This window comes from Lissotriton helveticus, chromosome 7 (assembly GCF_964261635.1).
Source record: "Lissotriton helveticus chromosome 7, aLisHel1.1, whole genome shotgun sequence".
Lineage (NCBI taxonomy): Eukaryota > Metazoa > Chordata > Amphibia > Caudata > Salamandridae > Lissotriton > Lissotriton helveticus.
Genome location: NC_136068.1, coordinates 1,428,275,616 through 1,428,299,195, shown reverse-complemented (window position 1 = coordinate 1,428,299,195; position 23,580 = coordinate 1,428,275,616). Strand labels below are relative to the sequence as shown.

At 38.5% G+C, this 23,580-nt stretch overlaps 1 protein-coding gene across 2 annotated transcripts in view; it reads left to right on the top strand.

Annotated features, from left to right (window-relative positions):
* The window catches only part of MYH16 (myosin heavy chain 16), a 1,068,458-nt gene that overhangs the window by 90,073 nt on the left and 954,805 nt on the right, over nt 1-23,580 (top strand). For both annotated transcript variants that reach the window (XM_078654769.1, XM_078654768.1), the window contains exon 2: nt 14,534-14,668. In XM_078654769.1, coding sequence (XP_078510895.1) covers nt 14,534-14,668 — 135 coding nt within the window. The remainder of the gene's footprint in view (nt 1-14,533; nt 14,669-23,580) is intronic.

The window sequence follows — 23,580 nt, the reverse complement described above, 5'->3', positions numbered from 1 at the left end:
AAACTGAACTTCTTAGGCTGCAGAAGTCTGGTATCATTGAACCAGTGGAGTTGGCTGAGTGAATTTCGCCATTGGTCATCGCAAAGAAGTCCAATGGTAAGCTCTGCTTATGTGTCAACCTCTGCGATCTTAACAAAAACATCCTTATCAACCAATTCCCTTTGCCAAAAATCAGTGAGATGCTGTCATACACTAAAGGAGCAAAGTGGTTTTCCACGATCGATCTAAGTTCAGCCTACCACCAAGTGGCTTTACACTTTAACTGTAGACGCCTCACATCGTTTGTCACACCATTGGGATGTTTTAGATTTAGAAGAGTACCCTTTGCATTGGCCTCCGCTGCAGCCATGTTCCAGAGACTGATGTGTACGCTCTTCAGGAATAGGACGGAACATTATGAGAAATTAAACAGTGAATTAAGTATCCTTAAACATCATGGTTCAAAAGTGCAAATTCGCTACTAGTAATGTCACATACCTAGGACACAAGATAAATGGTGATGGCATAAAACCAAAAAAAAGAACTCCTCTCAGCCATTGGAGAAGCCCCTTCTCCAAAAACAGGGATGAAGTAAGAGCCTTCCTAGGCCTCTCTGAATTCTATGCTAAGTTTGTCCAAAACTTCTCCTCCAAAACGTTCGCTTTGAGACAACTCGTTAAACTTAAAAACAAATTAGAATGGTTCACCACTTGTGAGGAGGCTTTCAATAGAATCAAAGATGACTTTTGCAATGCTCCACCGCTTCAATGGTTCAATCCGTCCCTGCACAGTGTGGTCACCACTGATGCTAGTGGTAGAGGTCTAGGAGCGGTCCTCACCCAGATCACTGAAGTTGGCAATGAGGTAACTGTGGCGCTTGCCTCACGCTCGATCACACCTACTGAAGAAAGGTACTCTGTGATTGAGCGCGAAGCCTTGGCATGCCCATGGGGTTTAGAGCTCTTCAGGCAGTACATATGGGGGTACCTGGTCACCCTTAGAAGTGACCATTAACCACTTGTCAAGGTACTCTCCACCAAGGGCCTACAAAGTGCCTCTCCCCATCTCGCACGCATTTCCGTCAGGCTGATAGATTTTAATTACAACGTACAGTACGTTCCAGGAGTAAAGAATTTGGTGGCAGACTCTTTAAGTTGGTTTCCTTTGCCAGAAACAGGAGATCATACCTCGGATATTGAAACGTTCTGTTTTGCTAACATCCTAGAGGAGATACCCTGCATATCACAGTCCGAGTGGTTATCAGCCCTTGAGGGAGATACTACACTAATCACAACAGCAAAGGTACACCACGACATATAGTATACAATATATAATATTCAATGAGTTGCGAAGGATGATATTCTTCAATTTGTTATCTTTTATTTTGAGAGCATAAATGAAGCACCATACAGCCGACGCGTTTCGTCACAAACAGGGGACTTCTTCAGGGCTTATATTGAAAGTGACAGCTTCAAAGATGATAAAGACCCGACGGTGAATGAAAATAGTGGTACCATGTATGGCGAACAATTCATCTCTTTATTAACGGTTATCAGTTCCAAATGATCCCGTGAGTGAATCCGCTGTACTTCATAATGAGGAGCAATCAATTTCGATGCTTCCAACTAAACATGGGTCGGGTAGCAATAGGTAAGATGTTCTATCTATAATCCAAAAATTACTAGTAAGTCCAATTTGTCGCAAAATCCGGAAAATACAGATCTAGAATCGATGCCACAGTCGGTCTGTAATAGGACCGTTCGGCGAAAAATCCAAAGGTGTTCCCCGTGACGACCGCGATGCGTCCTCCGGCAGCCTGGCAGATACTACACTACTTGAGGTAAAAAGGTAAATAAAAATTGGTAGGCCTGCAAAAAAATGTATTCCGAAACAATTTCACACCTTACGGGAACTCAGCGACGAATTGTCCAACGAAGGAGACTTAATATTTAGAAACGTTAAAGTCATTCCTCCCACCACTTTACGTGCAAAACGGTAACTAGTCATAATATCGACTCCAAAATATCGAAAGGACAAAATATCGAGTCAAAAATATCGAGTGTAGGAAAATATCGAAAAAAAGAATATCGAAGTAGAAAATATCGTATAATTTAATGTGAAAAAAATATCGAGTACAAAAATATCGAGTCAAAAATATCGAGTAGTATTAATATCGATATGTAGTAATAGTAAAAAAATATCGAAAAAGTATAGATAAAATGTTAATAAAAAATTATTAATAAATAAAAAAAAAAAATATATATATATATATAAATATAGAAATGTATGTTAATGTTTAGGAGCGGGATGTTGGGTTAATAGGGGATAAGGGTGGGGAGTAATTTAAAAATATGTAATTAAAAGTGTAAAAATCTATAAAATATTTGTATATTTAAAAAAAAAATGAAAAAAAAAAATTTTTAAGATTTTTTTTATTTTATTTAATAATATAAAAATCTACTCAAAAATTGTAAATAAATTAAAAAAAATTATAAAATATATGTTAGAAAATTAGATATATATTTATATAAATATAGAAATTAATGTTAATGTTTAGGAGCGGGATGTTGGGTTAATAGGGGATAAGGGTGGGGAGTAATTTAAAAATTTGTAATAAAAAGTGTAAAAATCTATAAATGTAGTATAAAATAAAAAAAATACAAAAGTTTATAAATATTATTATTTTATATAAAATATTTAAAAAAAAATTATATAAAATTCTTCAAAAAAATATGAAGAAAATATATAAATATGGGATAATATATGTAAAATACCTAATTAAAAATAAATAAAAATATTTGAAAAAAAATATATAACATTTTTTATTTTAATATTTATAAATTAATATTATTAATGTAATCAAATAATTTCAAAACATTTAATAATTATACATAATTATTATTAATTTAATCAAATATTTTTAAAATAAAATAATATTTAGAAATAATTATTAATAATTGTATCAAATATCAATAAAAAAAATATTTTGCTAATAAATTAAGAAGAAATAAGATATAAGAATTACAATCATAAAATATGTAAGAAATAGTTCAATCTATTTAATTTTAGAACAATATACAGATACATTAAAAACAGATTATTAAAAAATAAAAAGGATAAAAATACAAATAAAAAATATCAGAAAATAACATAAATATTATTTTATAACACAAATAAAATAATTAAATATGTGAAAATTTATTACAAAAATAGGTCATACAAGATACAAATTTTCACATAAATGTAAAACATTTTGAATAAAAATATTAATTAAAAATTATTATTTTTAAAATAAAATATTACCAAAAATAAAAGTTTTTATATAAAAAATACTAAATGATCAAATATATTATATATAGTGTAAATCACAAAATATATGTGGGAACATTTATTTAGAATCAGTGTCCAACACCTACCTTGATATATGCCTGACTGGAGTTTGAAAAGTAAATTATAATGGGAAACAAACTTTACAACGCAACTTTTACAACGCACTACCATTACAACGAAACTTTTACAACGCAAAAACCATTACAACGCATGTATTTACAACACATGTTTTTACAACGTAGGTACCTTTACAAGGCATACCATTACAACGTAAGTATTGGTAAGTATATAATTATATTTAAAATGTAATATGTTTGGGTTTTTGTAAGGGGTATTTTTAGGGTTCAGGGTCTGTTTTGGGTTTTTGGGTAAAGGGTATTTTTAGGGTTCAGGGTCAGTTTTTAGTTTTTGGGTAAAGGGGTATTTTTAGGGTTCAGGGTCAGTTTTTAGTTTTTGGGTAAAGGGGTATTTTTAGGGTTCAGGGTCAGTTTTTAGTTTTTGGGTAAAGGGGTATTTTTAGGGTTCAGGGTCAGTTTTTAGTTTTTGGGTAAAGGGGCATTTTTAGGGTTCAGGGTCAGTTTTTAGTTTTTGGGTAAAGGGGTATTTTAAGGGTTCAGGGTCAGTTTTGGGTTTTTGGGTAAAGGGGTATTTTTAGGGTTCATGCCAGGTCAGTTTTGGGTTTTTGGGGTACAGGGTAAAAATAAAATAAATTTAAATATAAATTAAATAAATTACATGAAATTAAATTAAATTAAATTATATTAAATTAAATTATATTAATTTCAATTAATTCAAATTAAAAAAATTAATATATACTTTACAATACTTACGTTGTAATGGTATGCGTTGTAAAGGTAACTGCGTTGTAACAACATGCGTTGTAAATACATGCGTTGTAATGGTTTTTGCTTTGTAAAAATTTTGATGTAAAGGTATGTGTTGTAAAAGTATGCGTTGTAACGTCATACATCCATTATAATTGGTCAGTGTCCAGCACCTTCCCTGATATTTGTCTGACTGGACTAGGAATAGTAAAATATAATTGGTCAGTGTTCAGCACCCTCACAGAAAAATTTACATGACTGTGTTATAATCTTAGGAAAATAAGTACACATGGATGTTTTTAAAAGTTTTATTGTCAATTTGTATTTATAACATGTACAGTACAATAGTCTAAACAATTAATATTCAATATAAGTAGTTAGGAAAATAGGATGTGTTCATTTACATTTATTGTAATTTATAAAAGTACGTTTTCTAAACATATCTTTTGTACTGTATTTATACAAAACATAATAATGTGTAACATATTTATATTTGGGTGACAAATTGAAATATTTAGAACAAATTATAATCAATTTTTTTAACAGACTGTTCAATATTTATTTAATAATGTTAATATATTATATATTAATATTATTAAATATACATGTTTGATATATAGATTATTATAAACTCATAAGAAAGTAAATATATGTTTTAAAGATATTATACAAAAAACATTGTAAAATACTTTGATAGATATTACATACAATGTTCTTAATAAACAATAAAAAATTAATAATTCTTGTTATATATATACAAATATTTAGGAGAAATACATTATTCCTAATACTATATGAAATAGTAAAACAATGACTTAGTTGGATATAATGTTTTAAAATAAATGTTTTAAATTTACATACATTGTTGGGATAATTAATAATAATAATTAATATATTATATTAATTATTAAAATTGATTTACAATTTTAAAATAATTATAACATTTGTTACAATAAAAAATATACATTCTGAAAATAGTAAATCAATTTTAGAGTTGTTATAGTATTTATTTCAATTTTAAGGTATTGTATGGATTATACGTGGCTGGATGACCTCTTCTTCTGCTACATAAATTGTAAGTTTTTCACATTTATTTTATTTGGGTGGGAAATGTCGATTTAAATGTCATTGCAATGTTTAATATTATAAATATTGCATATTTGTTAAGTAAATGTTTTTTAAATTTTAACAAATATATTAAACAAATATGTATTATTTATGATTAAATGGAAAATTTTATGGATTTCACAATTTCTGTAATTATCAGAAGTTTTTGTTAGTTTTGGTATGATACTTTATAGTAGGCTTTTAGCTATCAGTGATAGGTATTCTAAACCTCTGGTTGAAGGATATAGGGTCACTTGGCTTTGCAGGAGTCTGAACATTTGTTTTGTTTGTTTTGTTAGTTTAGGGCCAATTTGTGTAACAGATTGTTCTATCCTTAGTTCTTGGTAGCTTTGTTCTTTTTTTTAAAGATTGTATTAGATTTAGGAAGGTGGGTTTTGCTCTGTTAGTGGTAGCTTGGAATGCATTGTGCCATCCTTCCACACTGTTATTCGTTTTTGCCTCTTGGTTTAATGTACTTAGATATACATTCCACCAAGGTATGTGGAATTTAGGTTGGCGTCGGTGCCCAGATCTATGTAACCTTCCCACCCAAGTATCCTCAAAATAGTCCAGTAGTGGGGCCAGTTTGTCTTCATACTTTTTGTAGTATGTGCTGTCAATTAGTAAGTTATAGTGTTCCGCTACATCAGTAATTGGAACATAGGCTAGTGCTATTAATTTTTTAATTTGATATGCAAAGTTGCTATCAGTTGAGTATTGAATGCTTAAAGTTGATTTTTGGAGATGTCTCCATATACTTTGGTTGAAGTGATAGTAGCAACCTTGGATAGCTGTGTGGGGAAATGTTTTCAAAATGCTATTGATCATAGCAATTTCGAAATCAATAATTATTTTTTGGGGAAAATAATTATTGATTTCATTTTTGATAACATTTAATATTTCTATATATGTATTTTGTTGTTTGTTAGGTAACAAACAGTAAATAAAAGGGATATTGTAGTGATGATATAATCCATGAATGGTATATAGTTGATAAAATGGTTTGGGACATGGTTTAAAAGTCCCATCCATCATCCATTGGTCGCATTGTTGTATTTTTCTTAAATTTGTTGCAGTTGCAAACATGATAATTCTGTTGGTAGGGCTTTCATTGTCAAAAAGTAAAAATTTCTCATTACTGTGTGTTACGCTCATTTCTGGGGAAATTATTATTTCTTCAAAAGTTGTAGGGTTAGGTTGAGTAGTGGTAGTTAATCTTTTAGTGCGTGCTATTGTGCGTTTAAGGGAGTCAATTGAGGGTAGCTGCCCTGAAGCATGGGCAGGAATTTTTAACAGTTCTTCTTTTAGGATTTGTGTGGTAGGTTTGTCACTCCCTGTGCTAGCTGTTTTTATAGTTTCTAAAGCATCCCTTATCTCTATCTCTATGACATTGGGGGGTGATTATGTTTGCTGGTAGATAATACATTTGTGTCTTCAGTAGTAGCCCTACCATAGCATTTGTTTGAATAGTATTTGGTACATTTCCAGAATACTTTTCTTCCTGTTTTTCTTATTTGATTATAAACATACCCCATATAACATAACAACAATTTATTTTTCTGTGACATTACAAAATCTGCACCTTCAGTCATTTTGTATTAGTTTGTCTAGGAAAGATTAGAAAGAAACATGTTTAAATGTACAATAATTTAGTTATAGTTTGACACATTTATATTTCACTGTTATACTTACAGTTGGTATAGCTTGTTTTGTGAAATGCAGAAACTGTGTTTTCAATTTAATTCTTTTCTGTTCTTCTTGTTTTCCTGTTAGTATGAAAATTTATAAAATATAAGTGAATTTCTAAAAAAATAATGATTATTTTCTAGGAGAAAGCTGTATTATATTAAGCTTTTTAATCTTTTTTGTGAAATTATTCGATATACTTACTTGTTTAAATTGTTGAGTGTTTGCCTTTGGTGGAGTAGATGCAGGTTGTAATGTGAATATCTGTAGAGAAGGTAGAATAAACAAGAAATGCTTATGAGTAAATAGATTTATAATTTTAGGGACTTTGAGGAAGTAAATACATATACTTACTTGTTTAAATTGTGTAGTGTTTGCTGTAGATAGAGTAGATGTAGGATGTATTCTGAATATCTGTAGAGAAGATAGAATAAATATTAAATGGTGTTTTGAAAATAGCTTTAGCAATTTAGGGTCTTTTATGAAATGTAAAATATACTTACTTTTTTTAATTATGTAGTCTTTGCCTTTGGTATAGTAGATGTAGGATGTCTTTAGAATATCTGCAAGGAAGATAGAATAAACAAGAAATGCTGTTTAGAAAATAGCTTTAGTATTTTAGGCCCTTTTAGGAAATGTACACATATACTTACTTGTTTAACTTGTGTCATTTTTAAATTTAGTCGAGTGGAAATAGGATGTTTTCTGAATATCTGTAAAGAAGATAGAGTAAATCATGAATGGCTATTCCAAAATTGTTTTTAATAACAGCAGTTGGTGTATTAGAGAACATTTATATATACTTACAATCAGTAATTAGTGGTAAAGAAATAGCAGCACGTTTTTTGATGTGTTTAGGAGATGTCTATATAAGAAATGCAGAATGAGAGAAATAAATGTTATTAAAACAGTTAGGAGATATAGTTACATTTTTAGACTACTACTTCTGTATTCCCACAAAAAAGTTTAACTTACTTGGTTAATTTGGTAGCAATCTTCTTTTGTAATGTAGATTCATCAGGAACAATTTTGCCAAAGTGTTGCCTTCTTCTTTCGATAGAGTTAGCAGCAGCAAATGGTAGTAGGCATGTACTTCTTATATAGTGTTTATGCTTTGTGTTCTCTCATTTAATTGGATGATTTAAGAAAGGGAGCATTTTATTGGCTAGTTTGAATTTTTTTACAATTAATTGGTTTGTTTGTTGATGTGGGAATGGTGATTTGTGAAGAGTTATGCATTAAAGCTGGTTAGTTATTTATTTTATATTAAATATATATAATATTAATGTGATAATATATGTATAATCTTTTCGAAATCTGTATATATTAATTGCAATGTTTTAATGATATGTTGGAAAAATGTTTACACATTTAAATGGTTTAACAAATATTTATCTAACATGTTTTATGTAATTATGATTGTGTAATGTATTTTATACGACCATTTATATTGTATTTTACATATTTTATGTTTATAATCCTAAGTCGATATTCATAAAATGACGATATTTTTGTTGTCTATATATTTGCTGTCGATATTATTGTAGTGTTAGGTTTATTTAGCTTAAAAACGATATATTTGTAGTCGATATATTTGTTGTCTATATTACTGAAGTCGATATTTTATAGACTCGATATTTTTTACTCGATATTTTTGTCATTTGTTAAATAAGTATATAAACTCGATATTATTGTAGTCGATATTTTGTCAACGATATTTTGGCAACTCGATATATTTTCCGTCGATAATATTTCAGTGATCCTTGGTGGCTGGGTTTCGATCTCGAAATTGAGAGAAGAGTCAGAAATTGCTCAGCCTGTGAGAATTCCGACAAATCACAACACATGCTTAGGCCACCCCTCCAACCCCTTGCTAGTCCCTGTATGTCTTGGGTTAGACTAGGCATTAATATTTGTGGTTCCATTTGGGAACATGGCGAGCAATTGTTCCTCATTGTTCTAAATAGCCAGTGGTGGAAGTTGTACAGAACGCAGATGCAAAAACCATTGTTCGTTTTTTGCGGAGGTTATTTCTTAGAGAAGGCCTACCCAAAAGTATTGTGTCAGACAATGGCCCACAATACATTTCTGCCATTTTCAAAACATTTGTAAGGGAGAATGGTATCTCTCATAAAACCACTCCGTTGTACCATCTAGCTGGTAATAGGGCAGTCGAAAGGTTTAATTGGGTCATAAAAGGTGTTGTGCAGCTAGCCAATCACAACAACCTTTTATATGGAGGAAAGAACTGATCCACAATCTCTGGGCTTTCCGTGTAACTCCTTGTGAGTCCACTGGTACCAGCCCCTTCGTACTGCTAAGAGGTAGAACCGCTGTTACCAAAGGCAATGTGGGTTGGCTCACACCCAAGAGAGTTTGTTGGTCTTCTGGAAAGGTAAAAGAGATGTTATTACACTCACAAATGACTATCAAAAAGTATTTGACTTGAGGCATGCATGCAAGAAAATGAGCATACAGGTGGGCGACAAAGTCAGGGTAAGGCGAACTGACTTCATAAGAAAGGGGCAAAGTCACTTCTCACAGCCCATGGAGGTCAAAAAAGTTTTCTGCAACTCCTCCCTCTTAAGTGATGGTAAACTATGGCATTTTTCTTCTTTATCTTTGTGTAGGAGTGGTGGGATCGATCCCCCTCTCATGTTAACTCTGACAACCACGGCCCTCCTTTTTCCCCAGACTATGATTGGATTCTGGATGGCGATGCCAGTAGGGATTCTTACCCACAGAGGACGGATATTGCGTCTCCTGACTGTGTGAGCGTTCCTGATGGTATGGCTACTCGGGAGGACAATTGTAGTACCTTCAGTGGGGAATTATCGGAGGATGCCCCACAAAATCCTGGTACAGGTGGCGTAAACCTTGAACATAATAGTCATGATACTGATAATGTTTTCCCCTCTAGTAGCAATGTTATCAAGGAACCAATGGTTAACAGATATGATAGGGTAATCAAACCACCTGCTAAGTTACACGACTTTGTGTGTGACTAAAGCCTCTGGTCACGCCTTTGTCCGCGTTCTGTTTCACAAGTGGTATCCTCTCCCATCTTTCAAGTTTTTGTTCATCAATGAGAAGATGTCTTATGTTATGCATCACATATTGTATTTCGGTTGTGCTATGTCCCAAGGTCTTGTTGCCTGCCTCGCGCTGCTTTTCCTGCCACGTGCCCATACCCCAGGGTTCTATGATGTCCGATTGTTCCACAACAGAATCTTGGGCATGGGCGACGGTTGGAGTGGTAGTTGCTGTTACCTGTAGCCCCTGGGAAGACGTGCTCTCTGGTGTCAGTGGCTTTCTTACAATAAAGACTTTTTAACTTACCTTCTGCCTCCGGTGAGTCTTTACACCTGAAATGCGCACTTATGTGCGCTGTATTCTGCAGTAGTAAGGCATGTGCATGTCTGATGGCAACATTGTTTCAGTTTGAAGCCCCAACCCCTCAGCACCGCACTGGCAGTGTGCTCGTCTGTTCGATCTCACTCAGTTTGTTATTGCTGCCGCAACCAGCCCACGCAGCTGAACGCTGAAGCACTTAAATATTTCTAATGACAGTTTCCGGTTGAATTTCCTAATCCGCTTTCTATAGGAAATAATTTTTGTCTTTGTGATATTGACGGCAAGCTGTTTAAGTGATTAAATTAATTCAATGCAGTAAGCTGATTCTGGAGGCCCTTTAAATTTAGCAAGAACATAGCATAAACTAGATGACTGATGAAGGGATTTCCCAGTTTTGGGGGGAAGAAAGTTGAGTTTAGGGGTGTAGAAACCAATATCTGAGATAAACAGAGAGAAGAGAAGTCGGGCTAGGGCACAGTCCTTTATCAATTTTGACCCTGGCAGAGAGAACAAAAATGTCCTGTTTATCTGACTTGCAATGAGGAATGAAGCGACATGATCACATGTAGCAGTGCACTGGAGACGCCTACTGTCACAAGTTTAGATTATAATAGATTTCTATTTACTTTTTCGAATTCGGCAGAATAATCTACTTGTCAATATAAAGACCAAAAAAAGGGAGAAGAGGGATAACCATCAGGCCTTGATAAACCATACATATCACTGGGACCAGTACTTTGGTAAACAGGACTCTAATGGCTGTTTCAATATCGCCTGAGATGATAAAGGGTTACTTGTAATGAAGATGTTTAATTCAACTTAAATGATGACAATCAAAAAGGAGAACAAGGCCTTTTCTGTGTTTATTGCACATTCGATACTCGCAGTCCTGCTCATCACTTTACATCATACTTCAAAAGCTGATGGTTTGAGTTCTATTCTTTAGTTGAACAAGGCTCACACGTGTTGTAGAAAAGACAAAATAAAAAACACTAGTAGTACACACAATGATCTAGACTGAGGATGGCTTACCCGGGAACACATCTCAGAGAAAGAAAAAAGAAACCAGATAACAAACAATAGTTCCAAACTTTAAGTTTGTATATCCAGAATACATGATATTTTAGGATTATTATTTCAAGCTTTTGTTTGTCCCACAACATGTTAAAGGCGATAAACTGTCTCTAGATAAGCCATAGAGATCATTTGCATCCAGGACATCTTGACATTTAGAATTTACTTGCATATTCAATATATTAAATAGAGTATTTGGACGAATAATGACTTTTAATTCCATGCTAATAAGGTTTAGTAAGGGAGCTAGCCAGATGGGAAATTATTGCATACATCATTTTGAAAGCAAGTTTCATGTATCTTGACTTATCTTTGCAAACGTATCTGTTGGACTTTCACAGTCCCTAACATCCCAGACAAGCATATGCAACGGACTTGTTTTTGGAAGTTATAAAAACAGTATCAAATGATTTTCATTCCACCCTATTCTTTTTCCCTTTTTATTGGAATCGGACAATTAGCAGCATCAGTACACCTTTTACACCACTCTCATTAATAGTTGTCTACACTTCTGACTTGTGAACATGCTGTTTACCTGCACACCACTCTCAACATCATCAACCCCTAATGGCCACATCACTCATTTACTCATTGGTGGCCCCACTTGTCATAAATTTACTGCTCTAACATGCTCATGCTTTGGACACCAGCAATGCTTGATTAAGGAGAGGTTATCTGCAAACTCCTTGCCTTACTCAAAAAATAATTTTTGTCTACATTTCGCCCTACATCTGGCCTAATGCATATTTCTTCCCCCCGCGCAGTGCAGCACTGAGGGAGACTCACCTTGAAGTACTTCATTTTTCTTTCACACCCTGAGACCCTAGCGTGCACTATTCACCCTACAAGTCTGGCTGATGGTTTGACCTAACCCTGCTATTGGTCACAACATCCACACCAGATTTCCCATTCGCACACGTTATTCCTGACATCTCAAGGTCCGCTTCTGTTGTAGTACCAACCCACCTCACTGATGTAGGATCATTGAGAACCAAGAAGGTGGCACTGGAACTTTCTGTGAACGTCTGACACATTTCCTTGCTGGCAGTCTCCATTGGTTCCTCTCCCTAGATATGTATACATATTTTAATTTGGAGTCTGAGGTTCTGCCCATTACATGGAGAAGAAGGCGTCTCTCCACACAGGATAAGCCGGCCAAATCCTCTATTTAAAGAAAAGCAAAAGAACGTGCCCTTGATAACCAAAAATATCACTCATTCAACTGAGTTAGAGAATAATCTTACCATTTAAAAGAATTCCTGCTTTGTACATTTGATGTGTAGGACACATACTTCCATTTTGGCAATTACTGTCCTCATCTGTCATCTCACCTGAAGCAATTATTTTTTTATATGTGGTATGCTCCTGGGCAAAGCCTTCTGCAAAAGACCAATCAAAGTTGATTTCTGCTAATAAAAAGATCATTTGTACAAGCTCGAAATCATACAACTCTCAGCTGTGCAAACAATAACTGAAAATCATCTCCAGGTCTCTTCTCTACATAAGAAGATGTTCTCTGCGACATACATACATTTCTGCTTCAACCTCACAGCTCATAACGATCTTTGCCGGGCAAGCAAAAGCGAACATCAGCCATAGATCTGTTCTCAACATGCAGCGGCCACCTCGGCTCCTTACTACCAACTATTGAAATAATGAGAGTTTCCTAAGGTCTCTGAAGTACCATAAAATATTAGAACATCTGCTGCAAAGCGCTGACCTGATATATACTATGAAAGTTCCTCGCCTCACTCTGCTGCGTCTAAGGGAAATAAACAAAAACATACACATTCAGTTTACTGCACCACAAATCCAAAGAGAAAACTCTCCTCGAGCCAGTGAGATACCAATCACAAATCTAAATACTGGTCATGAATCTCTTTATTGCCTGCAGCACTGTTCAGTGTGTTAAACGCTCTCAGCTGACAAATGCAGTGACCTGAAGGTCCCACATTTGACTCCTGGCAATACTGACCCAGACTTCGGTAAATTAAGCTCTAGTGAAGTGAGTAACCTTTTAGCTGCAGTGCTTAAAAGAAGCAGAAGAGTGGATTTAAGTGTTCAATAAAACAAGTTACGATTATTAATAATTGGTCAACTACTCACTCTATATAGAACAACTTTCTACTTCCTACGTAACAGGCAGTTTGTAAGCACACACCCCTTCAATATACCCAACGTCCTATATTTCTACGACCCAGACGTCCTTTTGTTAACAGGTTCTTGCTTAAAGCATCACGGTTACCTGCTTTTACCAAGCTGTCTGTGAGGTGTCTCCCTCGTTCATAGAGATGACCGTGTTTGTAAAACATCTCTCACACACATCTTTGGTCAACTTGAAAACACTCAAAATATCAGTGCGAATCGCACTGTGTAAGGTAACTTCAACCACAACGCACACCATCCACTGAAAAGGCATCTTTCAATCAACAGTTAGCAGATACATCATGTGCCTTTTAAAGCTAGCCATGTGCGGGTGGTGTAAAAAGACTCTGCGGCCATTGTAAGCACGCTTACATAACTAAACCCCTAGAGGCATTACTGCTTAGTTTTCAGATAAGAGGCAATGCTGGGTAACTAGTCGAGGTGACCGTATAGCGCTGTTGGGGCATGCACGCCAGGCCTCGAAACATGAAATGATCTAAACCTTCTTCTTCAGGGACAAATATGTCCTCGTCATCATACTAGATGACCTTTTCTTGTCTGTCTTAGTTTATACCTCAACGGGAAAGTACTGAATGCACTTTAATTCTAGCAGAAGGACATGTTAAAACCTCAATGTAATAGGCATTAAGGGACGATGCCCAAACAGTGTCAAGATGACCTACGGTCCAAACCTGTCATTATATTGTTGACAGCTATGAAGCTTAATGATCAGGCAGGAACACACCCACCGTGTCCTACCAGATCTGCCCTCTGTCCAGAGGCTGTCATTGTTACCTGAAAGGAATCTTGGAGCTCTCTTATACTAAAACAGGTAAGCATCCTCCACTCACTCATTTCATCATTGTGGATTAATGTTTCCTTTGTGAATGATTGTAAACAAGAATAACGCTATGGCATTCTCTGTTGTCAGATCAACATTTGCGTTTAATGTTTCTTTGATTAGTCGCTTAAAAGGAGGCAATGAGACTAACTAAGCTATCACTAAAATACAATCCACATTTTCTTCCATGAAGGTCCAGCCTCTGCCACATTTGACATTTCCAGAAGCAGAGCCAAAAGATAAGAAAAACATGAAAAAGTCAACTCCTGCAAGAAATTATTGTGTATCCCGTGTTTGTCAGATGGAGAATAAACATGCAAATACAAAGGTAGTGTTTTTTAAAATCTTTTATGCATTTTTATGTCAATGCAAGCATTGAAACATATTGGCAGTATTTCCTGTGCTATCTTTCTACCATTTTACATATGTGTAAAAAGAACTGTTGATGTTCATGTAACCATGCACCCACGACTGAAATTATTAATAGCGAAAAGCTACCATTTAATAGTGAATGTTAGAAATGCGATTCCTGGTTTGCTGAGGTATGCACCCATGACAGACAGAAATCACCACTCTAGTCAGGGTAAGCTAAATACACACTAAAAGATAGCTTATGCTCACCATCTTTTAGCTTGGCACAGAGCAGTCAAGTTTAACTAAAGAGGCAATGTGTAAAGTATTTGTGCATCACACCCACATAGTGCCCACACCGCCAGCGCTCGCTCCGCTCTGCGCACATTAACACTTATATACCAAGGAAAACTCACGAGACATATTTGTGGGAAAGCACTGTTGCAGGTTTATTTCGTACAACAGGTAGCTGATAAGGTGGGTCATCTTATAGGCGATCCAATGCGGCAGCCCCTCGCTGACCCGCATGCCTAAGGAGCCATCTTGCACGGCGAGTCGATGCTCTGACGGTGCAGTAAATTACCATTTTATTTCATTATACTCCCGCCCCCCCTGTCAGGGCGGAGCGATGAGGCACACCCCCGGTCGGTTCAGGCCCCCTGACCGCCCGAAGGACTAACGGGGCGCCGACGCTGTTTCCTGGAACCCCCTCGGCTCCAGGTTCTTGGCTCAGGCACCCTTACTGTGCCAGGCAGTGGTATTTAGATGGTATCCTTCTGCCGCAGAGGTACCCCTACTGTCCATCTGCTTCCAGATCGCCCTGTGACTCCGCCTGCAACACAAAACATGACCATTAACAAATTCACAACTTTCGCCCGCAGCTCTGCAGCTGGGTCAGGGTTCAGGGTGGGATCAGCGCAGAGCCTAGGGAACCAGGCGCGGGAAAAAGAGGCCGAGCATAGTTGCTGGGCCTGTTTTATACTCCAAGGAACGCCCCCTTCCCCAGGTGAGCCCTCCCTATTGGCTGTTGGCGAGGAGGGCGGCTCAAAGGGGTTGACGCGCTACAAGCTCTGCTCGCCCGTCGTGTGGGACTAGGGCGCTGTCCCGCCCATGCTCCCCTGCGTGTCGCGCGGTCAGCGGCATAGTGCCCACACCGCCAGCGCTCACTCCGCTCTGCGCACATTAACACTTATATACCAAGGAAAACTCACGAGACATATTTGTGGGAAAGCACTGTTGCAGGTTTATTTCGTACAACAGGTAGCTGATAAGGTGGGTCATCTTACAGGCGATCCAATGCGGCAGCCCCTCGCTGACCCGCATGCCTAAGGAGCCATCTTGCACGGCGAGTCGATGCTCTGACGGTGCAGTAAATTACCATTTTATTTCATTATACTCCCGCCCCCCCTGTCAGGGCGGAGCGATGAGGCACACCCCCGGTCGGTTCAGGCCCCCTGACCGCCCGAAGGACTAACGGGGCGCCGACGCTGTTTCCTGGAACCCCCTCGGCTCCAGGTTCTTGGCTCAGGCACCCTTACTGTGCCAGGCAGTGGTATTTAGATGGTATCCTTCTGCCGCAGAGGTACCCCTACTGTCCATCTGCTTCCAGATCGCCCTGTGACTCCGCCTGCAACTCAAAACATGACCATTAACAAATTCACAACTTTCGCCCGCCGCTCTGCAGCTGGGTCAGGGTTCAGGGTGGGATCAGCGCAGAGCCTAGGGAACCAGGCGCGGGAAAAAGAGGCCGAGCATAGTTGCTGGGCCTGTTTTATACTCCAAGGAACGCCCCCTTCCCCAGGTGAGCCCTCCCTATTGGCTGTTGGCGAGGAGGGCGGCTCAAAGGGGTTGACGCGCTACAAGCTCTGCTCGCCCGTCGTGTGGGACTAGGGCGCTGTCCCGCCCATGCTCCCCTGCGTGTCGCGCGGTCAGCGGCATAGTGCCCACACCGCCAGCGCTCACTCCGCTCTGCGCACATTAACACTTATATACCAAGGAAAACTCACGAGACATATTTGTAGGAAAGCACTGTTGCAGGTTTATTTCGTACAACAGGTAGCTGATAAGGTGGGTCATCTTACAGGCGATCCAATGCGGCAGCCCCTTGCTGACCCGCATGCCTAAGGAGCCATCTTGCACGGCGAGTCGATGCTCTGACGGTGCAGTAAATTACCATTTTATTTCGTTATACTCCCGCCCCCCCTGTCAGGGCGGAGCGATGAGGCACACCCCCGGTCGGTTCAGGCCCCCCGACCGCCCGAAGGACTAACGGGGCGCCGACGCTGTTTCCTGGAACCCCCTCGGCTCCAGGTTCTTGGCTCAGGCACCCTTACTGTGCCAGGCAGAGGTATTTAGACTGTATCCTTCTGCCGCAGAGGTACCCCTACTGTCCATCTGCTTCCAGATCGCCCTGTACTCCGCCACAGCTCTGGAGGAGGCCCCCGTCGATGACAGAGCCCCCCACCCACCTAGCTACTTTCTGACGCTGTTTCGTGCACCTCTATCATAGTCCCCTTCACCACACCACTATGGAGATTTCTTAGAACGGTTCTTAGGACACGCCCTTAGTTACATAAGCCGCACCTCTAATGGGGATTGCGTAGATACGGTTCTTAGGCCACGCCCTTAGTTAAAAAGCCCACCTCTTACAGAGATTCCTTGGCGGTTAGTTGTTTTTGTCGGACATATTCTACGGGGGATCTGCAGGTGACTATTTACATTATTGTATCTGCTGATACTGGCAAACCAGTGATATTTGTACAAGCAAGGTGGTGGGCTTATGAAAGTCATGTACAGTGCTGTACTAATCATGACAGTGAATGTCCTGGCAAATCACTGCAAGATCGTTATTTGAGATTGTTTAGGGCACAAACTAGCATATGCCCTAACCTTCAAATGTCATTCCCAGTTCTCTGTTGTATTGCAGTATTTCTAATTATACTGTATTTCCCCTTGTAACCGTTGTTTGCCTTTGCTGCTTGCACAAGTGCCACCATCGCCTACATTACGTTTGTTCTAGGCCTGAGTGTCTAGCACATGTTGCAGTATTTTACCTCCCATTGTACCTTGTCTCTCTTGCAACCTGCACACTTATCACTTATCCCTTCTGCAATGCACTGTACGATTATTACCTGTCATTTCTTGTACTTATTGTGAAGAGCTCATGCCTTCGGGTAACGTCCGTGCTATATAAAAAACGCATAATTGATTAAATGAACAAAAGTTGACCTTGAGCAAATTCAGGATGACGTGCTTATCGACCATGCATTGCATAATCGATTTTTATAGTGAGAGCCAGGAAAGGGGCTGTGCGGCCTGCTAGAGCACTTGGTGTTCAGAATCTTTACTATCATATTTGAATATATGTGTGTTACAACAAATTCCTTCTCTGTAAGGGGCTGATAGCCAGATAGCCAGAGTTGGCGACAGTGAGCTATTATAGTTGTTCACCACGAAGCCTTGTCGGGCATGTATTGCTTCCTTGATGGAAACAAGTTCAGGGGCTGTTTCGACTGGCGCCCTAAACAACATTTTTAATATGACCATAATTCCAACTTTGTTTGAGCCTGTCTGTGCCTGCTAGTACAACCAGATATATTAACTAATAATCTGTTACATAACGTATACAGTCACTGAGCGCTCCATGTCACTCCACCGCACCCTCTGCCATGTATGTACCACCAGAGCTCACTCCCACAAATGGATGCATTCTCAATGTATTCATAAACTCGCTCCGACCTAACGATGGAACTGTTACATTAAAACTACAGCAGATGTGTGACGTAGTCAGTAATGGTTCTTTTAGTTAGGAAGACACATAAGCTAGCCTGAATTGCCATATACACTTCGCTTGTTACTATTCATTACCTTAATTCCAGCTCCATTAAGGGCACAGGCTACAACAGTCATCTCACATTACAGCAAATCAATAGTAGAAGTCTTAGTAATTGTGTTACTGACCTTAGTATGAATTATACCAAACTTAACTTTATGCTGCCTTTAAAACATGAAGACACCTTTGCGTCATAATGGTTACCTGGTGGATGTTGTGATGCTTTCAGTGGCATTGGACCCGGACTAAATAAGGGCAAAATATACTTTAAGGATAGAGTGCTATTTCAGAATGTTGGCACGTTTAGTTGCACATCCAAACATTATTCTTGGGGATGGAGCTACCTCTTAATGTGACAAGAAATATGTTGTAGTCAAATCAGGTGAAGGGGTTGCTATAGCCTTCACCTTGCAAACTCTATCCCAACCTAAACTGGATTACTTTCCATTGAGGGAGATGCCCTGGCCTGCGCTTTGGAGCGTGTATGTCCTGCAGGATTTCGTGAATCGCAATGTTCAAGTATATATATGAAATTGGCCCTGCGCATGGCCCACTGGGTTGGTTGTATACCCTTGCGCTATGCAGTGATCCGACGTCACTATTTGCTCCTATTACCGCTTTCGTTTGCACTCTCCAATTGCTGTTGAAACTGTTGAGGGCTACCAAATATCCTTGCTAAGCTGTGCGCAAATAATGGCACAAATAACCAAGACTTATCTTTGCGTAAGTGTGGTTGCCCAGGACAATTACATGTTTTACGCACTCCCTGACCGTGTCATTCAATAAACTACACCCTGCCTGCGGGTAGCGATCAACCTATGCCTAAAAATAGGCAGATTGGCGATAGCTGTCTCTGTTACGTAGACTTCTTACAACCAGTCCTACATGATGATGGCGCAGTAAGTGAATAGTTAGAATTAACGTATACAGAAATCAATAGGCAGAACAATCTGCAACCAGAAAGTCTTATTCCTCCGTATACTTACATCACTGTGTGAAACTCGTGGTTGAACCATTTTGAGTGGCAAAGTTTTTAAAGTAGAGCCTATGGAACCAGGCGCGGGAAAAAGAGGCCGAGCATAGTTGCTGGGCCTGTTTTATACTCCAAGGAACGCCCCCTTCCCCAGGTGAGCCCTCCCTATTGGCTGTTGGCGAGGAGGGTGGCTCAAAGGGGTTGACGCGCTACAAGCTCTGCTCGCCCGTCGTGTGGGACTAGGGCGCTGTCCCGCCCATGCTCCCCTGCGTGTCGCGCAGTCAGCGGCACAGTAACACAATGAGTACACCACAAAAAGACTCCATGTATGTTTAGAAAATAGAGAATGTTATCTGAGCAAAATAAGAGCAAAAGAACAAAAATCCAATGAATAGCAGTCAAGATAATTTTTTTTAAAGATTACATGCATAGATAGTGCTTAAAAGTCACCAGCAGTCAAAAGGTCACTTGAGGTCGTGAGGGACTGGTGCAAATCCAAAGTAGGCCGACTACTGGACCAATGCAGGGCCCACTGAGAAAGGATTGGTGTCACTACAACGCGGTTTTTTACAACGCATTCCATTACATCGGAATTTTTACAACGCAGGATCCATTACATCGGATGGCATTACAACGCATGGCATTACATCGCAGATGCTATTACAACGCATGGCATTACATCGTAAGTATAGGTATGTATACTTTTTAAAAAAAATGTAATTAAGTTAATTTAATTAATTTAATTAATTTAAATAAAATACATTTTAAAATAGTAATTAATTTAATTTAATAGATTTAAATCTAATATAATGAAATTAATTTAATTTAAATATTTTTAAAATTGTAATTAAATTAAATTAATTAAAAAAAATTTTTAATTTAATTAAATTAATTAAAAAATGTAATTAATATAATATAATTAATTTTATTTAATAAATATATTTTAATTAATTTATAAATGGTAAATATAATTTAATTAGCCCTAAGCACAAACCCAACCCTGAACCCTAAAACACCCCTGTACCCCAAAACCCAAACCCTACCCTGAAACCTAAAAACACCCCTGTACCCCAAAACCCAAACCCTGCCCTGAAACCTAAAAACACCCCTGTACCCCAAAACCCAAACCCTATCCTGAAACCTAAAAACACCCCTGTACCCCAAAACCCAAACCCTGCCCTGAAACCTAAAAACACCCCTGTACCCCAAAACCCAAACCCTACCCTGAAACCTAAAAACACCCCTGTACCCCAAAACCCAAACCCTACCCTGAAACCTAAAAACACCCCTGTATCCCAAAACCCAAACCCTACCCTGAAACCTAAAAACACCCCTGTACCCCAAAACCCAAACCCTACCCTGAAACCTAAAAACACCCCTGTACCCCAAAACCCAAACCCTACCCTGAAACCTAAAAACATCCCTGTACCCCAAAACCCAAACCCTACCCTGAAACCTAAAAACACCACTGTACCCCAAAACCCAAACCCTACCCTGAAACCTAAAAACACCCCTGTATCCCAAAACCCAAACCCTACCCTGAAACCTAAAAACACCCCTGTACCCCAAAACCCAAACCCTACCCTGAAACCTAAAAACACCCCTGTATCCCAAAACCCAAACCCTAAAAACACCCCTGTACCCCAAAACCCAAACCCTACCCTGAAACCTAAAAACACCCCTGTATCCCAAAACCCAAACCCTACCCTGAAACCTAAAAGCACCCCTGTACCCCAAAACCCAAACCCTACCCTGAAACCTAAAAACACCCCTGTACCCCAAAACCCAAACCCTACCCTGAAACCTAAAAACATCCCTGTACCCCAAAACACAAACCCTACCCTGAAACCTAAAAACACCCCTGTATCCCAAAACCCAAACCCTACCCTGAAACCTAAAAACAACCCTGTACACCTGTACTTATTTTAAAAATTACTTTAATTAATATAATAAATAATAAATTAATAATATTAAAAAACATAAATAAATATATTTAATTATAATTAATATTAATAAAATTAAAAAAAATTAAATACTTACCTATACTTACGATGTAATGCCATGCGTTGTAATAGCATCTGCGATGTAATGCCATGCGTTGTAATGGCATCCGATGTAATGGATCCTGCGTTGTAAAAGTTCCGTTGTAAAAGCCTCCCGTTGTAAAAGTTGCGATGTAATGGTGCATCACCCTGAGAAAGTACCTTGGATGGAGCAAAGTGTCGACGCTTTCACTCCTCCCCTTGCAGTTGCTGCTTTGTGATGTGTACTTTCCGCCCTAACCACTCTATTTTTGACCCCCCACCATATGTCTATTTATTTATTCTGACAGGGCAACTTGTTTCCTGCTCACTCTTTTTTTCAGATGTCCTTTCAGGAAACCTTTTTAAACATGTGTTTAGTTTAAAAGTCTGCTGTATCAGGATGCCATTGTCACGAAGCATGCATCACAAATCGTGCATAAGTTGTGTTGCATGTATGTATAATGGTAGTCATCTTGAAATGGGGTCCTTTTACTAGGCAACCCATAACAAAACTATACGACATGCATGCACAAATGTCTTGACACGTGCATTTGAATGCAGGTGCTAACAAACACTACAAAGCCAGTAGCTCAACCATTTAAAGCCAGAACCGATTGGCTTTGCCATTTCTTCTAACCATGTCATTGTTTAGCTAAATTGTTTGTTCGACAGGTCTCTTTCTCCTGCCTTCAGTGATTTTGGCAGCCATGCTGGGGTGGGACTTTACACCCCAGCCTTACCTGATAGAATAGAAGGGCCCTGAAATGTGCTAAAAGCGCCGGACAATTCCCGTGGGATGCTGTGTGTGTTGAACAGGGCCATTTCTACTGCATGCAGTGAATTTGGAAGCCCTGTTGGGGTACGACTTCATCCCACACCCTTCCCTGAGCAAGAGGAGGGGCCTGAAGCATGCTAAAAGTGCTGGACATTTCCAGTGGCTTGGGACACTGTGTTTTTTATTGGGGCTGTTTCCACTGCCTGCAGTGATTTTGGCAGCTCTGCTGGGGTGGGACTTTATCCCTCAGTGTTTCTTGAACAATAGGAGGGGCCTGAAATGTGCTAAAAGCACTAGAACGCTAAGAGCAGGCCCGTCTGCACCTGTCTGTGGCCATTTGAGACCAAGCCTGGAGCCCCCGATTGGCCCGGGGGGGGGGGGGTAAAGCTGGTATGGATTTTACTTTTTGCCTCTTCCGCTATTGATAACTACACTTATTGTGATTACACTTGCTTGTCTAGGGAGAAACAAATGTGGGCAAGCGGAAATTACCACATGGCTCTGTAGGAAAAGGTGCAAAGCCTGAGGAAACCAGCACTGCTATAACAAACTATTTCACCAACACAATGGGTTTACCAAATAACAAAATTGTCGAGGCAGAGAAAAGGCTGGCTGCAATTAAGTCTGCCCTATGTAGTACTATTAAAGATCAGTAAAAGATACAAGCTTCCCTTGGAGCCATATCTGTGACCAATTCAATATATCCCACTAATCAAGCAACTCAACTCACCAACATCCACAGAGTATCACTTGCTAAAATACATGCCACCAAAACAGAAATTCCACATGAGATTTTATTTAAAAATCAAGCGACACATCATAATTTTTTGATGTATAAAAAGGATTTTTTTAGAGCAGATTTATTGAGTTGTCACAATTTATAGCTAAAAAAAACAGACCTAATGTTGGTCCCCCCACATAAAACAATATGCCACATTAACCAATACTTCAAACAAAATCACAAAAAAGGTACACATTTAACACAAAATGTAAGAGAAGAGAGCACCCTCATGTTCAGTATGTGCAATTCTGTTACGTCTACTGATCCAAGAGAAAACATCAAGCCTAGGTACTGGCGAAGTTGATGTAATTCAGCACATTATCTTCTCGTATTTGGTTTCAGTCAAACCAAGCGTCAACACATTTCGGTTGACTATAGTCAATTTACCCCACCTTCTTCAGGACAGTGCTATTTGGGTACAGTTCTCCGGTGACACAAAAACAATTTATAGGCAAATTATTAGAATATCACACACAAGTAATGCAGAAATGTGATTGAGAAGCT